The sequence below is a fragment of the Micropterus salmoides genome, unplaced genomic scaffold, assembly GCF_014851395.1.
Source record: "Micropterus salmoides isolate LMB-PRFRI ecotype aquatic unplaced genomic scaffold, ASM1485139v1 Ms_hic_scaffold_7, whole genome shotgun sequence".
Taxonomy (NCBI): domain Eukaryota; kingdom Metazoa; phylum Chordata; class Actinopteri; order Centrarchiformes; family Centrarchidae; genus Micropterus; species Micropterus salmoides.
Genome location: NW_024044459.1, coordinates 24,072,493 through 24,082,270, shown reverse-complemented (window position 1 = coordinate 24,082,270; position 9,778 = coordinate 24,072,493). Strand labels below are relative to the sequence as shown.

Below are 9,778 nucleotides of genomic sequence, written 5' to 3'. Positions count from 1 at the left end.
CTAATTGTTGGTTAAACTTGAGGCTGGGCAGCAACAGCTCTTGTAAATGTATCTTGGTTATAAATTTTTATTATTTAAAGGGCCATCACTAAAATACTATAAAATATATAGCACAGATAATATGTTTAGGAACAGATAGAGTAGTTCTCAACTTCTAACAATGTAAATTGATATCAACATTTTGAGATTTGGTCCTATGTGTAATCTTATCAATCACCACCAGATGGCAATATATAGCTATGTCAATTGAAGTCAATTACTGAGACTGTACTTACATACACATACAAGAGGACCAGGTGGTTCACAGCTCACCAGACCATATCAAACAAATCCTCTAAGATGTCCTTTTATAGTTATACTGCGAAATATTAATAGTAATATTGACCTGGGCACTGATGGAAAAGAAGTAATGCAGACCAGTCAAACAAGTATGTGTTGAATAGCCTATATAAACCTGGTATACACTACTACTGACAAAGGGGAAGGTGAAGGGAAGAGTGGTGATGAGAGGGTGGGATGCAGAGCAGAGAGGATGGAAAGTCGGTGAGTGGCAGGCATTATTGTGGCCTAAGTGCAGGAGCCTACAGCAACAAGGTCAAAGGTCAAAGTGAAGATGAAAGGTCAACTTTAGCTCCCAGGAAGCCCACCCAGTGAGATACACAGAGAAAGGGTGTCAGATAGATCGATGGGCCCTAGAAAACAACTGAAGGAACAGAAAGGTTCATGAAGGAAAGAAAGATGTAGCATAGTGCAAATGGATAAAAAGAACATTCAGATCAACCAGAGGGAAGCCTTAAATAAAAATAATGGACAGCAGACAAAGGATATGCTGAAAAAAAAAGAGAACATCTGGAAAGGAAAGGATGGGTAAACATGGAGACATGTGACAGGTCTGGGGAAGCAGTGGTAGATGGGTAATTGCAAGATGTATTTGAATGCAAGGGGGGCACACATGTTTGATAATGCCCCGGTCTTAATGGGACAGGAAAATGATGTGGGAGGTCCCCTCCTAGAAATGTTGGGCTTGATACTGAATGAACAAATTAGCTGTGTCCTCTGTGAATAAAGCTTGTTGGCTGCAGTTTCCTATTGGGGCCTACCATTGTGTTGTATCATGGGGGTTGTCTGAAGTTGTGTCTGGCTTTACACACACGATGCACCCTGATATTTCATTGAAGAGGCACAGGAATGCACACAGGAATGACCCTCAAAATGTTTGTTGACACTCTGAACCGCTCTGCTCTCAGATGTTGACAAAGACATTTTGTTGGGGTTCACTCGGTTCACTCCCAGGAGAAAATCAGGGAGCTTGTGAGGCTGTCACGCAGTATATCGCAACATTTTAGACCTGAAAGGAAATTGGGGGCCCTGGTGCTTAAGGTGGCCTCGTGACCTGGGTACTTGATTTGGATACTCAAATCAATTTCTGCTGTGTTCCGTCTCCACTCCTTTTTTCCCTTTAAATTACAAGCCCTTCCATCCGGCTGAATGAAGAATGATCACTGGGTATTTTTTTTTTTCTTTACTGCCTTTCATCTCCATCTGGGGGACCATGACATGTTCTTGTCCCCCTGCTTGTTGTGAGATGTGACAGCGGGGTCCATTCAGCGAGAAATTGGCTGCAATTAGTGCAATTATGCTGATTTTCACTTGTGTCCCATGCAGAACAGAGTTTTCGCTGTGCACAGAGACATCCCCGGGAAACTGCTGCAAAACAAAAACCCATCAATCAACAAAGGCCTTGAATGAAAGGCTCAACTGCAGATAATACCGGGCACATTCCATGATGACAGCGTTTAGTCAGCTGTGACCTGTGTTACGATGGGGGGCATGACATCTACAGCTTCACTGATTAAGTGAAAATATGCAGTAAAGCCAAGGCCTGCATGGCAGTGGTGGAATGCGTAATCCAGGCAAGATAACCTTACTGTATGCCTGTATGCTTACACACACACACATACACACACACACACACACACAACACACGCATATTTTAAGCAGTCTGACCTATGAACCATAAATAATGACAGTCACATCAACTAAAAGAATAATCAAACTGATAAATGTTGAAAGAGGTGTTTTGTGGGGAAAAAGAAAAATTTCATGTTTTGTTTTTTTTTGTCTGTCACCGTTAACCATTGGATGATGACTGAATTGGAGGTCATAGTTTACCCAACTTTACATTGGTATGTCTATGTCAATATTGCCCAGGAGACTGACAAGGCTTGCATTCAACAGCAGCTTACATGGTGTAGGAAGGGAGAGCAGTATCCAAAATGTAATGCATCCACTGCTGTAACTGTTTGAAGGAACATTTTAGAAGGGAAAACATCACTGACATTCCACACAGCAGTTTGCATCAGCTATTAAAACGTGACACACTAGCGAACACATTAAATATCTCAGTCACTCACTGAAAACTTGCTGGTTGATGGTTAGGAAACAGCTCTGCTGTCTCAAACACAAGTACTTCTGTAGGATACTAGCACAAAACAAGTCTAGAAAGCAATGCAATTTTCACTGGTATTGTTTTGTTGTCTAAAAACAAAGCCCAAAAGTGTCAAAGAATGTTACATTGGTCTAAAATTCTCCATATATTCAAGATGTTTTATTACAAAATACACACATCCTTAAAAGTGTAACGCACATGATGCCAAACAAAATATTTAATCATCAGTAACGTGTTTCATAAATAAAGTGTTTTTCAACATTATGATAAATATTTTACTTAAACAGATTGTCCCCTGCGATGGACTGGCGACCTTTCCAGGGTGTACCCCGCCTTTTGCCCGATGTAAACCGGGATTGCCCCCCCCCCCGTAACCCTGTATGCAGGATAAGCGGTTGACGATGGATGGATTTTACTGAAACAGATTTATTAATAGTGGGACCAAGAAAGAAATAACCTTGACACACACTGTTCTGGTCATTGAAGGGTCAGAGCAGGGTCAGGGTTAGGGTTTAACATGGGGTCATGGTTATGGTTACTTGGCAGAAATGCACAAATCTATAGATTCAACCATATTGTAACTTTTGAGGTCAGTTGTGTTTCAATGTCACCTTGCTATGGAAGTATAGTCATGAACATGTTAATTGCAGAATATATAAACTTTTTTAGAGCTGTGTCTCTTTTGTACGTTCCTCTGAGGGTTATGACAGCAAAAAATAAACTCGTTATTTAATATAGTCTAACTAGGATAACTTTCAGCCTGTTTGGTTTTAAGTAAATCATTATATCCTGGGTCTATCCTGGAGGAAGCCCTTGAAGTTGGCCCGCAAGTGGCTTCCTGGCACTCGGTTTGACCCCCCCCCACGCTGTGTCTGGTGGACGGGCGGTCAGCGGTGAATCCAAGTAGAGTGTCTTTAAGACCCAGCGGAGCTCGGCGGGGAAACCCCGCGGCTTTAGTTGTTTCTACTCTCCCGAGTGTCAGCTAGTTATTTGTGGGGAGGCGCTGTAGCCATTTCGCCACATGAAAGCCTGATGAGCTGAACGACCAACATCCGAGTTGTTCGTGGAGAAGAGAAATCAGCTTTGAGGAGCTCCGCGCGCACACAGACGTACACGAACTCGCGCGCAAAGACGCACAGACACGTACACTTCCCCCCCTCCTCCGCGGTGGAAAAAAGGGAGAGAGAGAGGAACAGAGAAAGGGCACACGAAACGCAAACTTCAAACTCCCATGTGAAAAGCAGAGGTTTGAGGATAGGGTATATTTTTTTCCTCTTCGGGGCTCCGTTCCTTCCCCCCTCTCTCTCCCCTAACCCCCCCCCCCCCCTCTCTCTCTCTTTCTCTCTTTCTCTCTCTGTTTTTGCCCGGATAGTTGTGTTTCTATGAGAGTCTTGCTCGGCGAGAAGAGAAGTTTGGTTGTTTGCCTGGTCGGCTGAGGAGGAGGAGGAGGAGGAGAAGAGTCGGGGTTAAAAGTGGAGGAAGATGGTCCGCAACGGCGCTTGGAGAAGAAGCTTGCTGTGCGTCCTGGCGCTCAGTCTCAGCTTTGCGTCCCTGCCGTGCAAAGCTCGGATTTACACCAACCACTGGGCAGTCCGGATAGCTGGTGGACCCGATGTGGCCGAACGGATAGCGGACAAATATGGCTATAGGAACATGGGACAGGTAGGTCGCACATTGCTCCAATCAAAGTTGCCCCTTATTTGCGTGTCTTTTTGTTTTCTTGCTTTTGTCAACACAAACGTTGGGCATGCCATCGTGGTTATTATTCCTTAACCAGTAGACAAACGATTCAGGATCAAACGACTGAAGGTCTGAAGTCCAAACCTGAGCCATAAACCTTCTGTGTGATCCTCTAACTGTGTCCCTCTTTCTGTGGCCCTCTGTCTCTCAGACAAGGGGAGAGAAGCTGCAGGGAACAAATCAAGAAGACCAAGAGCAGGATGGCACAACAGGTGCCTGCTCGCTGGGTCTCCGCGGATCATGTTCAGGCTGGGGCCACAGGGAGCTCACTATCAGCCTCACGGCCACCGCAGTCTCTGTGCTTGGTCCTTTTGACACACATGTGAGACAGCTAGTGCTGTTTGGTTTATGGTCTTGGATTTGACATCAAAAGGCCCGCAGTTAAACAGATTCTCATGTCCTTCCTCCTTAACACTATAGTATTGTATTTGTGTCATAAAAAGGACTGCTCCCCTGACAAGTCCTGCTTTACTTGGACACTGGCCTTTTTAATTGAAAAACTTGGCAATGTTTTTTTTAAACAGTAGGCTACATGGAGGAGGAAATGGAGATTTGGGTGTTGCACTTCTCTGTTTATGTTCCACAGTATTCTCCCAGTGAGTGTAATATCTCAGCATAGTTCATAACTAGGCCCACTGTGGGTGCTGCTAAACAACTGCATGGTTGAGCTCTGCTTACATTTAGGATAGGCTAAGTTGTTTTGATGCTTCATATTTTTTGTCTATATTAACAAATTTATGGTTGAAGCTGTTCTTCTGTGTTTCTTGAGTATTGATGAAGCACCGCTCACTACAACAGAAAAAGCTGAAATATGTGTGTGTGTGTGTGTGTGTGTGTGTGTATGTATGTGTGTGAGATATATATTTCTGCCCGGTGTAAGACTATACAACTTTCAAATTAGATATGACACTTCGTTGCTTAGCAAAGTCTAAAATAAATCCTAACCACAGCTGTAAAAATTCTACATATAAAGAGAAGGGAAACACCTTTGTCTGTCTCTCTTCACTGTACGTCATTTTATTTATCAACAGAAGTCTGCATAGGGCCAGGAGGAGGGGTTTAATTGGCCACTTGAAAAGGTGTGTTGACAAAGTTTAAATAGAAATCCTGTGTTCTTTATGGACAAAAGAAATACGCCACACAAACGTGGACCCCACACATACTCCAGAGTATCGTGACCGAAATACGCGGGTAGTTCAAGCTTGCACTTGCCAGTGCTTGACGTGAAGACAGCGTGGAACAGAGGGGGGCATTCTGACAGGTTGTTGTGGGGTAGCCTAGTCAACAGCTATTGAACCCCCCCCCCCTTGCCTTATCCAGCCCGCCCACCCACTATACTCCCCAGAGAGCAGGCCTTAATGGCCTCGTTTATCCCCTCTCTTTGACGGGAACTAATGTGTGGAGTCCTCCCCCCCTTTCCATACCAGCCACCCATAGGAATTCCCCTGTGGAGTGCAGTGTCGCCCCCAACCCCCACTATTCGCCCTAATTTCCATCTCAATATGGAGCGTTCATTGGACTTTGACACCTAATAGACAAGAGTTTTACTTCACTTCCTGGTTTTGGGGTCAGCTGAAAGCCGCTCCCATGGGAGCGATAACAGCATACTCTGGTTTCCTAATGTGAACTTTGGCATCCCCATCATGAACCCTTTCCTTCTTATATCAGTGCAGCACTGATGTACATGGAGAATAAAATTAAACGTATCAAGGCCTATTCATGTGGATTGGACTGTGTGATTCATGATTTGGACATATGACTGCTAAATGAGAAGAGGTTTTAAGTTGCGAGGGGAAGCAAAGTAGTTAAAGACAGAAAAGGGGGGATGGGTATGGAAAACACGTGACGGAGGGACAATATAGTCTTCCTGACAGGGGTGGAAAAAGAGGAACAGACAAAGATAACCACACACTGGGAGATGGAAGGAGGAGGGAGCGAAGTAAGGGATGATAGATGGATGGATGGATGGGTGAAAAGAGTTGGCATGGAGTGAGAGCATCTCGTAGGGGAATTCTGGGTAATCCTCTTAACCATGGAGCCCCCTTCCCAGACTAAGACACTGGCCCAAATTGAGTCTAAATCAGCTGACAAGGCCCTAGATGTGGATATCTGTTCAAGCTGGTGTTTTGGGATCCCATCTCTTCGAAAAGAGGACTTGGAGCAATTGACCGGGAGGGAGATGATGTAGCCTTGCATGGAGAGGAGGTGGCTGCATCGGTAACAAGATGTGAGATGATTTAGGCAGGTTGTATTGATGCATCAATCCTTAAAGGCATCAGGCTAACTTTTGTTATTGGAACATTTGTTTTGCAGGAATAAGGTATCAAGAGTAATATTGATACGTCACTCATATGGATAATTTTTATCCTCTGTCTGTGTATCAGTAAAACAATAATTCATTTGTTGTACCTTTTGGTTTCTTAATTTAACTTGAGTCTCATCTTCTTGTGTCACTTGGACAGCAAGCATGCATCTGCACCCCACTTATTCAGGCAAAACTTGTAGTTTGGCAGTATGACCCAGCTATGGCACACTCAGAATAATTTCCATCGGGAAAGTCTTATCACCTTTTAGCAATTCCTGGTTGGATTCTGTATCAAGTGACATGGAAATTTAATGGATGAAGTCTGTGATGTAATACTCCATAAATCACTGAAGTGAGAGTGGTTTTGCTTCAAAAATTTGTTTCGACATAATTTCCAGTAACCAGAGGTTCTGCTGAAGCTGTGATTCACTGTGCAGGTTATTGCATCACAGTGAAAGTTCAGTTGACTGAATAACCCCTGAATTTCCATCTGAACATAAGTTGTCAAAACTACAACAGTAATAACTAAAGCCATACGTGTAGACTAGAGTTTAGGTTTAGTTTTTAAAAAAGGGTGAGAAACTGCACATCGAGTGAGATATTGTATAACTTGAAGAGGCGTTGAAGCTATGATAAACTGTCACTGTAATTGGAATAAATTGGTGATTGTGGAAAAGAACAGTGGCTTTAAAAAGAGCAGTGCAGCAGATGTTTAGACCTGGGCTTTAGGGTTTTTTAATTCTGTGTGTAGAGCTTTTCCAGCGGCTCCCCATTTGTAGACACTCCTAGAGGGAAGGGTGGCCTGCTAATGGCAGTGCAGATGTTGAGTAGATTAAATAGGCAGTGGAAGCACGATATGTTGAGACCTGTTTACACTATGAGAAGCATCCAAAGTGGTAGCTGCCTGTTATGGAAGCACATTTTGTTAGTATGTAGAATGCTTTTTACTCGATGTGTGCTGCATGTTTAGTTAATGTTTGGTGTTTGCAGGAAGGTGATGCAGCTAGGCATATTGGCCTTTTCTTGTTTCTCATTTTATCAGTCTGGAAGTTGTGTATAGTGTGTGTATGTGTGTGTGTGTGTGTGTGTGTGCATGAGCATTTAGCTGAAAGCTGATCTAATGGGCTCTGTGGCAGTGGAGCTTAGCCATGGATCAGTGACACACCACAGGACTCTTGGCAGCCATGACACTTTGATCATCTGAGGCATTGTATGGACTTTATCAATTATTAAAATTAATCACCGTCCAGCAGCTTGCTATCTGTCTATCCTTGTCTGTCTCCGGATTCTCTCTCCTCCTTATCTCTCTGTCACTCTTTCTTTGTCCGTTTGTGTCTGTCTGTACATTTGTCTGACTTTGTCTCTATGTCTGTTTTTGTTTCACTTGTCTGCCCTTTCTGTCCCACCTTTTAGTCCGTGTGCCGTGTTTTTACGAGCTCAAAAAAGGTTATGTATATTACACAGAATAAACATTAACATGATAACAGAGAAAAAAAATTCCCTTTACTTCTTTTAAGAGAAGGAACTTTTAGTACTTTTAGAGTTCTTCCGCTGTTGTGGTTGTCACTCCCAACCACAACAGGAGTTTACCCAGTTCATTACTGACCGTGATAAACCCTAATGTCAGGTGTATGTAAGATTTTTAAACAGTAAATGTGTCTGAAATCTGCTTCAACAGTGGAATGCATCTCTACTAGAATAAAAATTCCAGAGCAGTTACTCATGATCATTTTTAAGACATTGTTGCAGGGAAAAAAACATCACACTAATGAGTTATGGTGAGGTAGAAAGAGATTTGGAACTTGGACTTTTCTGAAGTCTCTCTGTTTTTTGCAGATTGGAGATCTCAAAGACCACTATCACTTCTTCCATAGCCGGACCATCAAGAGGTCGACTTTGTCCAGTCGTGGTCGCCATAGTTTCATCTCCATGGAGCCCAAGGTAAGCCTGTTGTACTCTTTTGTGAATTTCAGGTTTTGAATCAAAATAGTTTGGAGCATGTGTTTCTGGTGATGGTATTGCAGATAGTCATGATGCAAAATAATCATAACTCAAGGTCCACATATCAGCTTTTCCTGCATACCGTTACGAGTTGTTACCAGCGAGCTGGGACGTCACAATCCCTTATAATGGTATTCATCAGGGGATAAAGTTTTCTCTGTTTTTATGGAGGTGACCTTAGTATGGAACTCCATCTGCTGATGAATATCATGTGGTGAGGTAGAAAGCCCTGGAAAAAGAGAGTAAGTGGTAAGTAAGTGTAATTATTTTTTTCAAACTACAGTTTCCAGGGTATTAAACTAACTTTTACTCTCAAACAGGAGATATGTTTTCAGACATCTTGCCAAATGTTTGTGTTTTTAGACTTCTTTAGAGAATTTTAAATGGGCATTTCTGACAGGCATGCTTTCCTTAGACCATTAGCAGATGTCTTCATTTGTGTCTTCATTTGTTTAATAATGGTATACTTGTTTATGAAATATATCATTGCAATACAATCATAATTTCCATTTTACAAGTACATTCATTACCTGTTTTGGTAAGTTGTGCTGATGTCCTACATTTTACAATCAGATCCCTGCTGTATTTGACGCACAGGCCTTAAAAATGTGTGGGATACACCACACACACACAAACTCAAGTGACTCTGCTTTCTTGTCCTTGTTGTTGCAGACAAGACCTGCACACAAATGGGTTATTGCAGGAACAAAGTGTTTATGAGGACAGGAACTTTTACATTGCAGGAAAACTCCAGTTTTCTGACATTTCATCCAGTACTGATCACAATCCTGAGAAATGAGGCATATTCTGCTTCTTTTTATATTTATTCCACAAACCCAGCAACATCAGGAGGTGGGAGAGAAAACATTACTCAAAAATAATTTTCCTTGTAATAAAAAATAAAATAGCTTCTAAATGCTGCTTTATTATACCCCTTTTGTTTGCTAAAATTGCATTTTTTTTGCTGGTTAGCACTTAGGCCATGCTCATTAGTAAGGGGACGCTCGGCATCAATGGCCAATAGGTGTAATAAAAAACTGAATTTTATTTAAATATATACCGATTTCTACACATTTGGAACAATCCTGTTTGTGTGAAATATGTTGACAAACCACATATACAGCCTTCAGGGGGCAGAGAGGTCTAGATACCTCAAATACTTTAAGACACATCTTGACTGACTTCACCTTGTCTGAGAGATTCGAGCGGCACAAGGCCACTTTACGGACAGGATAATGTCAGTTAATCAGATTTGTTAAATTAAATTCGGGGAAATCCTAGAT

The 9,778-nt window shown here is 42.4% G+C and overlaps 1 protein-coding gene across 5 annotated transcripts in view; it reads left to right on the top strand.

The window, feature by feature from the left end:
• Positions 1–3,437: 3,437 nt before the first annotated feature.
• The window catches only part of pcsk5b (proprotein convertase subtilisin/kexin type 5b), an 85,830-nt gene continuing 79,489 nt past the window's right edge, over positions 3,438–9,778 (top strand). For 3 of the 5 annotated variants that reach the window (XM_038702929.1, XM_038702932.1, XM_038702931.1), the window contains exons 1-2: positions 3,452–4,111; positions 8,331–8,435. In XM_038702929.1, coding sequence (XP_038558857.1) covers positions 3,932–4,111; positions 8,331–8,435 — 285 coding nt within the window. In that variant the 5' untranslated portion in view covers positions 3,452–3,931. Of the gene's footprint in view, positions 4,112–8,330; positions 8,436–9,778 lie in introns of all 5 variants that reach the window. The other 2 variants (XM_038702928.1, XM_038702930.1) reach the window with 2 other exon arrangements.